General features: G+C 50.3%; 1 protein-coding gene across 7 annotated transcripts in view; it reads left to right on the top strand.

The window, feature by feature from the left end:
- Positions 1-7,488: 7,488 nt before the first annotated feature.
- KCNQ2 (potassium voltage-gated channel subfamily Q member 2) overlaps positions 7,489-17,623 on the top strand; it is a 64,429-nt gene continuing 54,294 nt past the window's right edge. For all 7 annotated transcript variants that reach the window (XM_059480752.1, XM_059480753.1, XM_059480751.1 and 4 more), the window contains exon 1: positions 7,489-7,784. In XM_059480752.1, the coding sequence (XP_059336735.1) occupies positions 7,489-7,784 (296 nt within the window). The remainder of the gene's footprint in view (positions 7,785-17,623) is intronic.

Below are 17,623 nucleotides of genomic sequence, written 5' to 3'. Positions count from 1 at the left end.
TGGCCAGGGCAATGCACCACTTGGCACGTCCCATCCTCCTCTTGGCCTGTGCTTTACCCTGTGCAGGAATATTGCTGAACTGAAGAGAAACTGGAGCTGTAGCCCAGCCCAGGGTGCAGCTCTGGGCCAGACTGTCCCTTCTGCCTCGGGTAGCATTTAGCCACCACTCTGATGCTTTATGTAGAGGTACTGCAGCATCTTCAAATAACTCACTTCAGCTCTGCTCACAAACACTCCTTTGCTGCCTGCAAATTTAGGATGGCCTGGTTTTGCTAAGTCTAAATGATTTGTAATCACCCCGAGTCTGGCACTGTTCTCTTGCCTGCTATCTGCTGAATGCTCTCTGCAGTCCTGGCCAGCCACAGCCCAGCACTCAGAGTGATGAGTCTGGCAGCAGCCAGGCTTTGGGATGGGGACACAAGCAGGGCAAAGAGAAGAGGACAATCCCCAAATGTCAGCTTTGTGGGGATGTGATGGGTGGGACAGCAGTCACCTGGGGTGTTGAGCTGGGTTTTGGTAAGCCGGGAGTGTAGGGGACACAGGAGTGTGTGTGCCAGCCCTGCCACCCCTCACATCAGTGCAGTGAGAGGATCCTCTCCGAGGACACAGCATGGAATTGTCCCCATCCCACCCTGAAGGACTGTGGTGACCAGAAAGGGCAGGAGGAGGTGACAGTGATCGATGGGTCCCCAAGGACAGGGACGGCATGAGCAAGGCGAAGTTGGGAAAACAAAAGAGGAGTTGCAGGAAAATCAGGCTGGAAGTGAGGAAAAGCCACCCTGCAGGCACAGCACCCACATTTTCACCTGGGGAAACATGCCCAAAGTGCTTGATCTTGCCCTGACACCCCAGATGTTCAGCAGGTGCTTCCCATGCAGGATCCAAGGTGAGCCCACAAAGAGAGAATTTCATCACCAGTAGAACCAGGGGTGCCCATTTTCCCATGGTTTTATGTTTCTAATAATATCCTGTGGGTTCTCTGATGCCCATTATTATCGTGTCCATGCATCACCAGTTCCTGCACTGAGGAGATTTCTGTCCTCTCTCTCATCACATACTCTCACTCAAAGCAATCTGAAATGTCCCCCCAATCTTTAATAAAGAAGATAAAAAATGCCCAAAAGCTCTGCAGTTATTAAAGGAGGCAAGAGAGATGCAGATGCACGTACACCAGCTTTCCTTAAAACCTCAGGTTAAAGATAAATAAATCATAAACCCTTGCCCTTTCACGTTCTTTTGATTTCCCAGGTGTCCAGGCTGAAAGACTGACGAAAGCCTGCAGCAAAAGCCCGTGGTGCATAGAAACTATGAATGTAGTTACTTTGAGAGTTTTTCTTTGCAGATGACACATGGTATGCTGTGACAGAGGCAGGAGCATGGAGACAGCCACGTCTGCCTGGCAGCTTCCCAGCAGAATACTTCCATTTTTTTTAAACCTGAAACATGGATCAAAAGCAGCCCTCCCAACTAAAATCAAAATCTAATATTCTTTCTTCAATATTTTTGAAATGGAAAAAAATTACATGGAAAAAATGTAATGCAGATTTTTTTTTAAATTTGGAAGGATTTTTTTAAATCTTTCTCAACAATGAAGAGGTAAAATAATTAGCTTTCAAGCCTTTCAGTATTTTAGTAATTGTGTTTGGTTTTCTTACTTTCCAACTCTGTAGATTTTGACATTTCAGAAAGAAAGAAAAAGAATTGAAAAAAAGCTTTTGCATCCAAAAAAGAAAATTATTTTTTCCTCCATGCAGGTTTAGGGCTTTAGCATCTCCTCATGCTGCTCCCCTCCTAACCCAGGACACCTGGGACCATCTGGAATATATTTATTTGAGCTGCTTTCCCTTCCATGTCAGGCTAGAGCACAGATCAATCTGATGTGCCCCTCCTTGCAGAGATGATGTGTCAGAATCAGCTATTTCAGTATGGGCTTGCTTCTTTCGGATGACAACCTCCAGTCCCTAAATATTCATGCAGGTTTTGATTCAGCTTTGAAGTCAGTGGGAGGCAGGTGCTTGAATGGGAACAAAGCACCTAATGGGCTTTGTGGGACTGGGCCTGAGCCAGGATGCAGTTATGGTTCTGGGAGGTGCTTTGCTGGGACCAGAGCCAGTCCTGAGCTGGATTCCAAGCTCCTGAACCCAGGCAAGGCTGGAAGAGCTCCCAGGTGAGACCCAGTTTGGTTTTGTTGCTGTAAGCTGTGTATTGTGAGGGGCACAGCGTTGGCTTGGAGACACTGGGGAGGGGGCTCTTGGTGGCAAGGCTCCTCCATCTCTGAGTGGTCGTCCCCAAGGAGCTTGTGGTGGCCATCAGGGTGTGGGACGAGGTCCTGGAGCCTCCTTGTCCTGGGGGATGAGGTCAAAGAGCACTGAGGTGATGGCAATCTGACGGTGTGGCTTTGGTCCTTGTGGGTGCAGGAGGAGGAGGTGGAAACCCAAGGAGGTCAGGAGGAACAATGTGAGCACTGGGAGACGTGAGGGATGACTAAGAGAGCTAAATTTACAGAGTCTGGGAAAAGGAAGGCTCAGGGGCAACTGTGGTCACGGGCTAAAAATACCTTCAAGGTAACGGCATAAATGAAGAAAAGAAATTACACGTGGTCCCAAAGGAGGCGAGGGCAGGAGAAGGAGCTGGAGGGCAATGATGGAAGGGTGGAGAGTGGAGATGGGGAAGGAGACCTGGCCAGTGGGGAATTTGCCAGGATTGTGTGCACTGAGTGGGGCAGAAGCAGAGCAGTGTAAAGGTGACAGGGAATTGGGCTGGGCGCTGATCCCTCTGTGACTTTCAGCTTCGTGGGCGCTCCAAGAGTAACACAATTTATTAATTCAAGAGAATTTTCTTTAATTTTGGGTGTTTTTCCACTTGTTTCTCCTTCCACATGCCTAGCCAAGCAGCTGTTCTTTCCAGAAACCAGTTTTCCTTAAAGTCAGGCCTCCACGGCACAAATTAATATTTAGACCTCAGCAATTTTAATCACCCTTAGAAAGGAGGAACATAAATTTCTAGTTAAGAATGGAGCATGTGTATCTCCCAAGTCAATTCAGCATAACTTGGAGAGATTTCTGTTCATACAGTCAGACGCTTCCAGCTGCAGCTCAAGCTGATCTCATACAGCAGGATTTGTCCTGACTTTTTTCTGGAGCAGCCTCCAATGAGGTCGGTGCTGTCTAAGAACAGGGCAGGAAGATGGATGGTGGCACAGAAATTTTGCATCCAATAAATATGTAATATAAAATAAGCGGCTCTGTCAGCAGCAGGATGAAGGGAGCCTGGTTTCTTCTTATCAGCATGTTGCTTGCAAATTCTGATTGATCTAAAGATTTTTAGTGGTTGGGAGGCGTGGCCTCCTCATGGGCACCTTTTCCTGTGCCTGGTAAAGAGGAGAATTCACTTTAAAATCACCTTTGAAGGGGGAGAAGGAACCATTGGGGAGCCTCTGTCTATCAGGGCTTCTAGTTTTGATGAAAATGGATAGAAACTTAATTAGCATTGAAACAGATGACTGTCAGATTTGATCAGGACTGGAAAACCATCTGGTGCACCTTCGTTTCAGGTGATTAAAAACAAAAGTTTAAAAAAATCAGTGCTGATGCTGTGGTTGTGACTGAGTGCCAAAAGCAATCTTTGATCTCTGCCAGTTTGAACCCTCTTGCTCTCAAGGTTTTGCACCAGTGCCCTCGCCACCCTGCACATCCTCTGCAGCTGTACCACATCTCTTCATCCCAAACGTGGAAGCTTTGTCTGAGCATTGTCTTTTATCCCAGCCAGAAATGTCACACTCACCTTTCTCCTTTGGAAATACATAGATTTCTCCATTTGTGCACATGAATTATCTTTCCTACAGCTTTCTTCCCCTGAAGGCTCCACCTTATGTTGGGGAAGCAACTCCTTCCAGGTCAAGTTCCTTGTATGAACCAACCTCTCTTGGGTCAGGGCTGCTGGTTTCAAAGCCAAAACTGATTTGGCATGTTGGGAAGAGTCAGGCAGGGAAGAGACATGAATAATCAATGGGCAGGGGCTCTTGAGGGCTGTTTTCTCCTCAGAGAAGAGGATGAGGGTGGTGGGAGGTGAGGGGGAGCTGAAGCAGAGTGAGATGGGTGGACAAGGGGTGCAGAGAGAGCGAGCTGTTCATGTATTTCCCTTGGCAGGTTGGTGTTGCTGGGATGTTGCAGCATCCTGTACAAGGGGAGGTAAAGCCATCTGCTTTAGGGTTTGAAAATAGCTCTGGGAGAGAGCTGTGAGTGACAAAACCCAGGCTATGGGTAGCACAGTTCACACAAGCCACCAGCTGGGTGGGGATGGAGAAAGGGCTCTCGTTCAGTGTTTCAAGCAGAAATTTATCCCTGGAGTCATTCTAGATATTTCACACCAGTCATTTCTTACTACATCTCAAAAATCACCAGGGGACAGAGCATGGACTTTCTGTATCTTAACATGGATTGATGGATTTCATCCTACCTTCAGGGTCTAAGCTATCTGCCATGGTGTTTGTGTTTTAAAGCCATCACCAGTGTTGAAAGCAAAGGACTGACTCAGTAATTCTGTTTGTTTGTGGAGACATAATGTCCTTGGATCAGATAAAAGCACCTTCCCACTGCTGCTTTTATATACCTCATTAATTCCCAGTGTTAATGGCTGTGTCTTGTCTTGTGCCACCCAGCACAAGTGACACACAAGTGACTTCATCTCCAAAATTACCTGCTGCAGGCTCTGTGCAGGACATCACAGCTCGGTGCTTGTAACCAGTTGCTGCTCCTCAGGGCTGAAACTGGCCGGGCACTGGACACTGGATCAAGGGACAGCTGCTGTGAGTGACACGTGGAGGTGGAAAGGGTGAAGCCATGTGCTTCTGAGCACTCAACTGCATCTGGTGGTGCCAATCCATAAAAAATGAGTTACAGATGCCCTAAGAGTCCATGGTAAAAAGAGAAAAGGGATGAGGCTAGAAGAGGTCTTCACCCTTAATTTCAGGCCTTTTCCACTGCACCCTGTTCACAAAAAGAGGCAATCCTTGATGCACTTGCTCTCAAGGTCTTGTTTGTCTTTGAGGTTTTGCCTCCCTTCTGAGTGAAGCAACAATCCCTGACAGTCCCTGCAACCACACTGTGCCTTTCCTCAGCCCATGACTTGGAAAGGGTGAGATCCCACCCCTTGCCTTTCCCACTCCCCATTTCTGGTGGTCTCAGAAATGCAGGGCACCCAGAGCTGTGCTGCAGTATGGCACTGAGAATGACCAACTAATTAGGCAAAGAGGAGTGTGTTGAATTTAGATTCTTCTTTACGGCTCACAGACTATTTGTAATCTTGAATTTGTTAATTGAAAATTGCTTCCTTTGTTTGTTGTTGGCCTTTTTGTGGAGGGGGATATTTCCTGCTTTGGGACTGCGTCACTGAATCTATAATAATGCACTTTGTACATTAGTGCCAGGCACATTTGTAATTGGCCACCCTATTAAAGAACACTAATGATCTTACAAGTGTTCACAAATAATGAATAGAATGGCCCCTCATTGAATTGAGCAATTTATTCACTGACATACTTGCAGATCTGGTTTTCCAGTATTTAACCCAGCTTTAGTTTTCTGCCTGCCTTGCAGAGATGGATTCTCTTTCAGCCATGTGTTGGAGAGAATATGGGTCACAGGAAACGTTCTGTTCATAAAAAATGTAGGGCTGCTCCACACTCACTCTTCTCTCAACGTGCATGACAGGGTTTGGGGAGTGAGAGGCAGCAGCTTTAATCTCAGGGCTCCTCTTATCCATTAGTTCTCACTGGGATCCTCCTGAGAAATTAGGAGAGGACCAAAAAGCCAGGACTTGAGAAGAGCACTCTGAAAGGTTATGTTGATTTTCTCCTTTAAATATGAATTTCAGGGAAAGCTGGCAACAATACAGAGTGGTAAGATTGGTTTTCCAGCAAAACCCAGCCCTGGGTGGCTCCTGCAGGCATAGAATTCAGGGCCACCATTTTGCTGCTTCTCTACTAACATTGTGTTGAGGCATTTGTGATGAAAGGCGCAGCTTACCTGAGCTTGCTATTTAATTTACAAACAAAAAGTTTTGTCCTGAAGCCTTGTTTTACATACAAAGAACACTCAGAGGTGTGCTGTTCACAGATCACCTATGAATTTTTTGGTTGTAAGGGATAGAAATGTCACTGGGAAGGAGATGATGATGTTGGGCTTGATTTTATTTGGTTGCAGGTCTTCCCATTGCACTTCAAAGAACCCTTTCCATGGAGGATAATTATGTGGGGCAGGCACCTCTGTCCTGTTTTCTGCAGTCTGCCTGTCTTCTCCTGAGTCCAGTGAAGGTGTGTCAGCAGGAAATATTCCCTGGTGCAGAATCCACCAACGGTGTAAGGGGGGAAAATGCTGCTGCTGGGCTATAAATAGTGGGGTATTAAAGAGCTGGTTTGTGTCAGCACATCTGGAGATGGACCTTCTGAACAGCTTGGTGACCATGTCATGGTGCAGTTTCAGCATGGAAGCTGAATTTGGTCTTCCGAGAGGATAGGTTGGGAGGAGGTTGGGAAGCGTGGAGAAGGGAATGACTTTGCACAGTGGGATTTGTGGAGGGGTTGAGCAGGTCTGCTGCTGAGTGGGCTCATGGAGATGGGGTCCCCCTATGACACTGGCAGTGTCTGCAACCTCTGCCAGTAGGAACACAGATGTCATCCCATCACAGGGCACTGCCCAGCCCTACCCGGGGGCAGGAGGAGCCCCCTCCATGGGGGTTTTGAGGGGGTGCCAGAGCCTGGTTTGGGGAGCTGCACTGTGGGCAGCAGGAACATGTTGTATCTTGATTTGAAGGTGGGATGTCCCCCCCTGCATTAGAGGGGACCTACATTTGGGGGAACAATGCCAGACACTGCTTTTCTTGGTCGGAGCGGCTTTTTTTAAATTTCGAGGGGGTGAGGAAAACCAAGCCCGGATTTTTGGGAGTGGAGAGCGGGGTGACTGAGGGTGCGGGCGGCTGTTGCCAAGAGGGATGCCAAGGGTTAAAAACAGGGCTGGCATCCCACCACAGGGCACTGCCCAGCCCTTCCTGGGGGGCGCAGGGGGAGCCCCCTCCATGGGGGTTTTGAGGGGCGTGCCAGAGCCTGGTTTGGGGAGCTGCACTGTGGGCAGCAGGAACATGTTGTATCTTGATTTGAAGGTGGGATGTCCCCCCTGCATTAGAGGGGACCTACATTTAGGGGAACAGTACCAAACACTGCTTTTCTTGGTCGGAGCGGCTTTTTTTAAATTTCGAGGGGGTGAGGAACGCCAAGCCCGGATTTTTAGGAGTGGGGGGGGGGGGGGGGGGGTGCGGGCGGCTGCTGCCGGCGGGGGATGCCAAGGGTTAAGGGGGCGGGCGGCGGCGGGGCGGCGCTGGCGGAGCCGATTGCAGCGGCTCCTGCGGCTTCGGCTGCGCCGGGCGCGGAGCAGCGGCGGGGAGCGCGGGCGGAGCCCCCGCCGGAGCCCCCCGCCGCCCCCCGCCGCCACCATGGTGCAGAAATCCCGCAACGGAGGCGTCTACCCGGGGCCCGCCGCCGAGAAGAAGCTCAAGGTGGGCTTCGTGGGGCTGGACCCGGGCGCCCCGGACTCCAGCCGGGACGGAGCGCTGCTCATCGCCGGCTCCGAGAGCTCCAAGCGGGGCAGCATCCTCAGCAAGCCGCGCTCCGGGGTCTCGGGCAGCGGGAAGCCCCCCAAAAGGAATGCTTTTTACCGCAAGCTGCAGAATTTCCTCTACAATGTGCTGGAGAGACCGCGGGGATGGGCTTTCATTTACCACGCATACGTGTGAGTAAAAGGGTGGGGGGCAAAGCTGATGGCAGAGACCCCTCCCTGGGTCGAGGTGCCCTCCTGCATCCCCTGAGCCCCCGAATGCGCCGGAGAGCGGGGATGCTCCAGCTGCAGAGCGGGTGCGGGAAGGGATGCCGGGTGCCAGGGCTGGCTGGGGAGCCCCGGGGGATGCTGCGGGGGGCGGAGGCTGAGCCGCTCCCCCTCATCCTCCCCGAGATCAGCCGGGCCGGCCGGGCCGCCGCTGCATCCCGCATCCCGCATCCCGCATCCCGCATCCCTCGCCCCAGCCCAGGCGGTGCCCGGGATCGGGGCGGCGATGGCCATCCGGGGAAGGAGCTGTCCCTGCAGAGCTGGGGGGAGGCTCCCAGGAGAGTCACCGAGCCCCTGTCTCCCCCTGCCCGCTGCCGCTTGCGGGGGAAGGGGCTGCTCATGCGGTCGGTGCAGCGGGAGTGATGGGTAGCGACTGTTCCTCCGTCTTGCTTGAAATCACCATAGCAATGCTGTGAGCAGAGGAACAAAAAGCTCCGCTCAGGCACCGTCTCTCCTCCCCCCCACCCCCCCAGCATCCTTCCCTCCCCGGCCCCATCTTTGCCTGCTGGGTGGCTGCAGGTAAAGGTTTGGGGCCGGGGTTGGTTCTGGGGCTCTGCTCAGGCTTCTGGAGGTATTTCTTGTCCCCGGTGGGAAGCGTCTGAATGGGAGATGTGTCTAGAAAGAAATGCTAATCAGTGTCTGGGGCTCGCAGCCTGTACGGCCGAGCGGTAAACAAAGGAGCATCCCTGGGTGCTCATCCCCTCCCCGGGTTTTGGGCAGGAATGGCCCCGCTGACCCGCGTTTGGCAGCAGGATTCCCCGAATCCCTGAAGCATTGCTGCATAGGAGTGCAGATGACTTCCCGTTGTTCCCAGGCTCGCCAAGGGAGGGTCAAGATAAATCTCGGTGTTACTGCAACTCCCTTCCCTCTGGGACTTTCCACAGTCCCACCGGGCTCTTCTGCAGGCCTGGGCTCGGGCTGAGCTGCTCCAACCCTTGGTGCCAATGCTTTTTTTGTTTTGTTTTTGTGCTTTTCCTCGTGGCCAGGGCCTCTGTCAGCCACGGCAAAAGGATTTTTGGGGCCTTTTCGGTTTTTTTTCCTCCCCCTCCATCCTTTTGCTGTTGTGCTGCTGTAAGATAAGGAGTTGGGATGTGCTTTCTGCTCCTCAGCCATTTTGTACATTGAGGCCTTCCTTGGAGGTGTTGGTGGGACCATGGGAGAGGGGAGATCCTTGCTGGGTGCAAGGGGGAGGTTTGCTGAGCACTGCAGCGAGCTGGGGTCCTTGGGGAAGCTCATTTCCCCTGGGAAATGGGAGAGGAGAAGAGAGAGCATCTGTGGAGCTCAGCTGCAGCTACGAGGAGGAGTGTGAAGTCCAGCACTGGGCATCCTGAGCACCTTTCATGCTCCCGTTCATGCTCTGGAGTTGTGGGATCTTCCACAAATCTTCCAGAACGGTGTGGAGGGGCCAAGTGTCCATGCTGGGAGCTGCGTTATTGTGTGTGCACTGAGGGTGGGGATGCAGTTTGCAGTGTGCTGTTAAATATAGCTGAGACCCCAGCTGGGGACACTGGGGTGACAGTGACAGAGATGGAAGGGGCTGAACGCCAAATGACAAACAGCAGGGGTAGCTCTGGCTGTGAGGGCTTTACAAACATCTTGGGCTTCTTCAGCTGCTCTGTCTTAACTTCTGACCTGTTTGGCTCTCTGCATTTGCTTGGGCAGCCAGGGGTGCTCCCGGGGCCACCCCAAACTGTCCTGCTCCCAGTGCCCCTTGGCTCTCACCCCGGAGCTGCCTCCCCCCAGCCCGAGCAGCTGCGTTTGTTCTGGGCTTGTGACTCCACTTGTATCTGCTGTGGCACCACGGGGAGCCTGTAAAACCAGCTCTGCCCCCTCCCCTCACGCACCTGCTGGGAAATGGAGGCTGAATTCTGGGCTGAGGTGGTAATCGCACCAATGTCTGTGAAGAGTTGGTGATATCATAATTTTTTACAGTGTATTGGGAAGTTCTATGGCCTGCAGTTTTCTGTACTATACCCAGGACAGGTTTAGCCTTGGCAGGTTGCAGTTACAGCTTTGGAAGAGCTGAAGGATATGGGAACCTTCACACAAAGCTGCCAGGATAAGCTCATGGCTCAGTTTTCCCCCCTTGCTGCCCGGGTGAGCCTGGCATGGCCTGTGCCAGCTCTGGGGCTGTTGGAATGGGTTCTGTAACTGGAAGTCAGTAATGCAGACAGACAGGACAGATAAAAAGCTTGTTCAAAGGTGTGGGAGGATGATCAGCCTGCCTCAAGGTCACAAAGTTTGTATGGAAGGGCTGAAGCCATTCCCATGTCCCAAAGGCCAGTGCAGTGCCCTGTGTGTGCTATTTGGGTTCTTCTGTCTCCTCATGCCCCAAACCTCATTTTGTGCCAAATCCTTGGGCACAAAAGCACCTTTAGCCCTCATCCTGCAGGAATGGGAGTCCTGAAGAAGGCTGTGCATGAGGGTGCCCTGTCCTGCCACTGTCCTGGCTCCAGCCAGCCCTCTCCATTGCCAGCACCCCTATTTCCCTGCTCTGCTGCTCACAGGGGCTTCCTGGCATGCAGATTTATTTCCAGTGTGAGTGAGTTTGTGATGCTGCAAGGCTGGGTTTTATCTCACAGATGCTTGCAGACCCAGCTGCCTTTGCAGGCACGGAGCTGCTCCAGGGCTGCTCGGGCAGCTCCCTGCACCCAAAGCCAAGACAAAACTATTAGGGCTCTGCCAGCACGGAGATGTTTTAATAAATATGAGAGGTGCCTCTGGGTAATACCTCTGCTAAATTCCTGCCTGCAGAGGCCCAGGCTGGTTCTGATGCTCTGCCTTGAGAAGCCTGTGCAGGTTGCATTTATTTCCAGTGCTGCATCCTAGATCCAATCCATCTGATTTCATTCCCCACCTCTTCCTGCTGTCGATCATTCCCTTTCTCACCATTTCATGCATAAGAAATCAGGGAAATTCAAACCAGGGAATCTCTCACTCCCCCAGCCCTGGTCTCATCTCAGATGTTGCCTCTCCAAAAGCAGAGCTGTTACCTCTGTGAGCAAAAGCAGGGTTTTATATTTCTGTGTTATGATTCATTTTTGTACTTAATAGCTCTTCCTACATTGACACAACTGGGTGACCTGCTCTTGGGAGCTGTGGGTATGATATATATGATATATAATGTATATTTTGGATAACCCCATGGACAACTGAGCATTGGGGGTCCCATTTTTGAGTGTAGATAGAGGTGCTGTCTGGCTCACAGCAGTCTGAGCCTGCTTTATTTCTCACCTTCTCCCAATATTTCTGTCAATACCTTTCTTTTCTATTTTCCCCCACCTTTTTTTTTCCTTTCCTTTTTTTTTTTTTTTTTTTTTTTTTTTTTTTTTTTTTTTTTTTTTTTTGTGACGGATCCTTTACATTGAAGCATATGGCTTCATTCTGTTCAAGGCTGAACTGAAACTTGAAAAGTTGAGCTGTATCTAAATAGCAGGTCAGGCTTTTTGAGGGGTGCAACAGCACTTAGACCTCAATTTAGTTCTCTGTGCAGGTGGGCATTTGGCTCCTAAAAGTTTTCCATTTTATTACTCTGAATAATTTTTTTTCCTTCTAGTCCTTTTGGCTTGCTTTCTGTCACTTGTCATGTGCACAGAAAGGGCTGTAATACTTGAATGTGATTTTTTTGTCCCTACCTTCCATCTTATTTCAGGAGGCATCACTGTTCTGTGCCAGCCTAAGCAGGGTGCTCACCCTGGGCACCCCCCTGGTCTGAGGTGTTTGGGGACACATTTGCTGATCCCTGGGTGAGCTGCTCAGCTTTGGTCCCTGAGCTGAATGGGGGGGCTGCATTTGGAACAGTGGCAAGGAAACAGCCTGGATTCAGGCACTTTTAAAGCTGTGTGCACAGGAACCAACATAATTCTTGCATTTCCTACTTAGAATTTACAACCCTGATGCATCTCTTTAACTGTGTTAAAAATAGTTTGGGTGCATTTTTCGTCTTCATACTGTGCACCATACATTTAGTTAATTAAGCAAGTGCATGGACTTAAATTATAATAAGGAGGAACATTTCCTCCCTGTCTAATTCCATTCAAATTTCCTTGTGCCATCCCCATCCCATTTGTTCTTCCCTTTTCACCCAGGCAAGCTGCCCCTCTCTCCAGTGCCCTGCATGCTGGCATGGCCATGGCTGGCTCAGGGGGAGCACAGAGGGTGGGTGAGGAGTTTCCCTGGAGTTCCAGGGTTTCTCTTTGCAGATATGGCCTCTTTTGTGACTCCTTTCACTCCTTGGAACTGATAGTTATTTCACATAGATCCATTCCCAGATAATCTGTTAACCCAGAATTCAGGGTGAATGTGGTATGGCAGTGTCAATTGTCCATCCCCAAACCCTGAGGAGTTCATGGCGAGCCCTCGCCCCCAGACAGGGTGTCACAGACATCTTTTTATGAACATCCCTTCCTTATGGTTTTTCCTCCTGAGAAGCTGAGAGGCCTCAGAAACAAATGTAAACATTGATTATCTGCTGCTGTGGAATGCAACAAGTGCATCTGTAATTAGTCTCATGTGCTTGTTTGTAATTAATGGCCAATCACAGTCAGCTGGCTCAGAGAGTCTGGGACAGCTGCCTTTGTTATCACTCTCTTTCTATTCTTAGCTTAGCTAGCCTTCTGAGATGAAACCTTTTCTTCTATTCTTTTAGTATAGTTTTAATGTAATATATATCATAAAATAATAAATCAAGCCTTCTGAAACATGGAGTCAGATCCTCATCTCTTTCCTCAACCTGAGACCGCTGTGAACACCCTCACACAGGGTGGTTGTGGGCAGATAAGATGCCACCCAACCCAGCCCATCCATCAGTGATGTGCAGGGACCTCTCTTGGGTTTCCCTGCCCACTCCAGGCTGAGGGGGATGAAGGGGCCAGGACAGATCTCCCACAGGTTAATAAACCTGCTGGGCTCTGCCCTCCGGGGCTTCTGCCCTGAGCTGTGGGGTCCTGCCCACCCCAGGGACCCGGGCACCTTCCTGCTGGGACGCCTCACGAGCTCCTCTCCAGCTGCTTAGTCAGAGCTTGGTGGGAGCAGCCTGATTGCAGTTGCTTTAATGTGTCACGTTCCAGCCATCGTATTCACCCCACACTGACATTAAGGAAATGAAAAACAAGCTGATCCCCTGGGTGACCTCCTTTTTTTGTGCTGCAACACACCTCAGATGAGTCTTGCTGTGGTTTGATGTATTAAAGGAGGAATCACCCAAAATGCAAGCTCCAAATTCTTTACTAAAGGGAAGATGGGCACAGCTCAAAGAGATATAGTTACAAAAATCAGGTTTGTTGATTTTTTGGTTGCATTGCAGCACAAGGAAGGGGTGGCAGGGTGAGACACTGTGCCCAGGGTGAGCAGAGCACAGGGTTTGCCAGGCATCAGTGCTGCTCACAAGGATATAAAGCATGTAAATTTAGTGTTCAGCTTCTGGGAGTTAAGTAGCAAACACTTAGCCCTGCATAACCCTTTTTAAGGTAGCCCAAATGCTCACTGGTTTCTGAGTTCCTGAGGAACAGATTGTTCTTTAAATTGTGGTGACAGGGAGCTGTGCCAGTCCTTTTTCCTGCCATGTAATCTCTTGTGGAACAGATATGGTAGAGCTGAGGAAGGTGGGGAGTGGTTCCTACAAGGATTAATGTCCCTGTTGGTGTGATGTCCCTGCACATCAAAGAGAGGAGTCTCTAGCACTGGGACACACATTTCTTTAGAATAATGCAATAATTTTTCATCCCTGATGGTCCAAAAGGAACTACATTGCAAAACCGGATTGTTGTGGTGGCCTGGACAGAGTTTCATTAATGTATTTAGAGTGCATTTAGAGTGTATTTAGATGTACTTGACTAGTGAGCACATGATGGCACAACCAGGTGGTGCAGAAGGACAGGGGGTGCAGGATTCTCCACACCACACATTTAAATGCTCCTAATCAGGCTGCAAGACAAAAAGATTTGGGCTCTTCTGGCAGCCACCTGTGATGAAAGATGACTCCCCCAGGACTGCAGGAGTAGATATTTCAATGTAAAATGTTTTGCACTGAGACCATCACTGTGTGGTGAGCAGGCTGTGTGAGCTTGCTCAGCTCGCTGAAGCTTTGGTGACCTGGGCTCCTCATGTGGCTCCTGTGGTCTTCTCCTGGCAAAGCTGCAACCTCAGCCTCCTGTGACACTGACAGCAGAGGTGTCTTGGGGGCGTCCTGTGCATTCATTGTGAGGCACTGAAATAATTACTAGTGCTGTTGTGTGGGGAGTGTCACACCAAGCACTGGCTGGGGTGGCAGGAGCTGCCTCCTTACAGCCTCGGCGCTTCTTGGCTCTACAGCTGCCAATCAACGAGGGAAAGCAGAGAGCTCCTGCAGAACTCTCTGGTCTCTCTTTGGCATCACTCCAGCCTTTTAATGTGCTTTTTAGATGTGCGGAAAAGTTTTGGTGTTGGTAAGCATCCATAAGGTGATTTTTTTTGGAGTGGATCGGATGTCAAAGAGCTGCCTTTTCCAAGAGAGGAAGCGAGAAAACCTCTGGAATCTTCTCACCTCTCTCTCTTGCTGATGTAGGGAGGTGATTTAGAGCCGCATCAGAGTCAGTGGGGTTGCTGGGGGACTGAGTAGTCACTTGATTTCTCTTGGGATCTATAATGTCCAGATGTTTAAGATGCAGTGAGCTTTCATTGTGAATTTGGTGATGCTCAGATGTGTCCTGGATTCTGCATGGAAATCCCACAGCAGCCCCAGTGCAGCGTTAGGTGGGCAGGTTTGCCTTCTGCAGGTGCCCATTTCCCTCTGTTGGTGGCACAGGGAGCCTAACTCACCTTGCAGACCTTAGTGAGAGCTGGGTGGCACCAGTGCAGGCCAGGAAGAGAGATTTTGCATGATTTTAAACTGAAAAATAGGAGTGAGAGTAGGCATCTCCCACCTCCTGCTGCAGCCTGTGGGAACTGGAGTGCTCAAAGGCAGAGCTGCACTGTGGACACCCCAGCCAGGTAAGGTGAAAGGGAGAGATGAGGCTGATCCACATTGAGATGGAATGACCTGGTTCTGAGATCTTTGAGAAGTGGTTTTGAGAAAGGAATCTGTGTAGCAAGCCCTGAGCAGCTCTTGTGATCTGCAAGCAAGACTGGGAAAAATCAGAAGCCACCAAGCCTAAGTGCCCAGTTGCCATCTCCATTCAGAAATCCTCCTTTTCTTACTGCCACCCCCAGGAGGGTGGGACAGGGAAAAGAAACAAGAGGACAGGCAAAAGCAGAAGGAAGTTCTGAGTTAGGAGGCGACTGCTCTCTGTCTGCACGTCCTGGCAGCTCCATCATGGCTGGTGCTTGGTCTCTTCAGGACAGATTTTGCCTTGCGGAGGGTCTTTCCCAAGCATTCACAAATTCCTCATTTGTAAACAAACGCTGATCTGCCTGGCAGTTCTGCTCTCTCGTTTAGAGCTCTGCCAGCCCTGGGGAGGTGACAGTGTGGGAGCAAATTAGGGCTGGGGTGGCAGCAGAGCTGCTGTCACGCACTGCAAGGGATGAGCACAGCAGGGCAGGCACTCCTGACAGAGCTTCCACAGCCAGCCTGTCACTCCCCATGAAGTTATCATGATGCCCAGGAAAAAAAATATAAAAATAAGCTATCAGGAGTCCTGGCTCAAGGGTGACTGGTGGACACCTTGTGTGTCTCCTGTGTGAGGGCAGTAGGTTGTGTCTGGGTACCTGCTGTGCCTGTTTCTTGAAGGTTTGGTGTGGTGGAAAAAACTAATATGGGGTGCAAGGAAAAAGTAAAAAAAATCAGTCAAGGAATAATTAAATTGAATAGAAAGGGAAAAAATATTATTCTGTTAGTATTACAGCAGTGTGTAAGCACCCCTAAGGGGAGGAGAATTCTACTAGCATCTGTTCTGCCTATCAAGTCAAAAAGAGCCAATCCCTGCTGGAAGACTCGGTGTACTGAGCATCCAAGATGCAGAAAAGGCATAAACCAGTTGTTGGGGCAGTGCTGGTAAGTGTTATCTTTGCTCCACTTTGCTTTTTAACAGCATTTCCTGTCACCTGATTTGCTTTTGGATTGGTGGTTTGGTTTCTGTCTGTGCTCCTTGCAAAGGAAGGTGGGGGTGGCTTTGGCCAGCCTGAGAGCCTCAGCAGGGCTGGCACTGGGCTGGGAGGATGGAGGTGGCACCTTCCCAGTGCCATGGGTCACCCTCAGAGGCACAGTTTGCTGTGATCTCACTGTTCATTACAGATGCAGCACGGGGAGGGTTGCGAGTGGCTCTTGTTGACTTTCTCCTGTTGGGGTGTTGTGTGTGGCAGTGGAATGACAGCTCTGGGAGACGTTCTCCTGCATGTTTATGGGCTTGTGCTCAAGTCACAGTCTCAGAGTGGCCATTAATTGGGTTTATGCTTGCTGGGAGGTTCGTTACCTGATCTGAAGAATGTAATAAGGGATAGAAGAGCACTCCATCTTTCACTCAAGAGGAGAGCAAAATAGGTAAATATAAATATCTGTATATTTAGCTGGACAAACAGAGAGTGAGGCTCTGTTTCCTCCTGCCACTTCAAGCCATATGGTGGTTAAGCCTGAGTGCTTCCAGGAAGGGCAGCAAAAAACAAAACCTCTCCCCAATAACAAGGACTACTCAGTGCTCTTGAGGCAGGTGTACTGCAGGAAGAGCTGGGGCTGGTGTGACCATTGCCTCAACGTTGGACACTGTTATTTTTCAGTGGTTATTCATCCTTCCTCTTCCTTTATGCCTGGCAAGGATGGAAATGCCAAGTCTTGCCCAGTTGACCTCTTGCTAGGCCTTCCTCCAAGCTTTCTGGGGTTTATTAGCGATGATTTGTGCTTTAAGGACTGGTGAGATTCCTGAGTCATCCCCTTAGGCAGGGAGCTATTTATTTCAGTGTGTGTGTTACACTCCCTGGGAGTGGGTGTCTCTCTTCCGCTTTTGGTTCCTGCCCTGACACTATATAAAGACTCCAGGCTTGAATGAGCAACAAAGCCAACCCTCAAACTGGCTCCATCCTTTGGGAGATCCGTGCTGCTGATCCCATCTCTCCTAGCTGCAGGGGCATGGCTGTTTGGAGCATGGGTAGGAGCTTGCATGGGATGTTTGTCCATCTCAGGGTGTGGAGATGCTGGGACAGCTCCTGGGGACTTGAGTGTGCTGCATGTGCTTGTCCAGGAGCAGCTCTTGCTGTCCATTGGCTCATGGCTGAGGGGGAGGTGGGATTTGTACCATTTTCTTTTTCCCCGGAGGTTTCTCTGCTGGTCCTGCTGGGTTTTTTGATTAGTGGGGTTGTCATTATTTAGCAGAGATGAGGTGTTGAGGGGCTGTGAGTCTCTGTTGGTATCACAGCAGGGACTGGAGGTGCCATGGGCAAACCTGGGTGGGTTCCTCTGAGACATTCCAGTGCAGGGATTTTGTTGTGTCCTTTTCCCCAGGATGGGCCTTTCCAGACACTCCCCATGCCTGCAGGAAGCTGCCCTGCAATGGGTTTGGGGGGGAAGGAGTAGCACCTCTCTGGCACCTGCACAGCAGCCAGCCTGCTCATGGCAGTGCTCATCCAAAAGCTGACTTCACACCCAATTAAGCATCACCCTGAGCCAGAGGGACAAGTCCTCATGTCATTATGTCTTGAACTCAATTGCTGGCACTTCATGAGGGCTGTGTCTCCACAGCCTGAGGGAATGGAGCATTTAATCCGTATCAGCTCTAAAGAAACTTGGTTAATGTGATCTCTGGTTGGGTTCTTGTGGGTAGGGGATGCACATCTCTGGC

Source organism: Ammospiza nelsoni, chromosome 12 (assembly GCF_027579445.1).
Source record: "Ammospiza nelsoni isolate bAmmNel1 chromosome 12, bAmmNel1.pri, whole genome shotgun sequence".
Taxonomy (NCBI): Eukaryota; Metazoa; Chordata; class Aves; order Passeriformes; family Passerellidae; genus Ammospiza; species Ammospiza nelsoni.
This window is presented reverse-complemented; position numbering and strand designations above follow the sequence as displayed.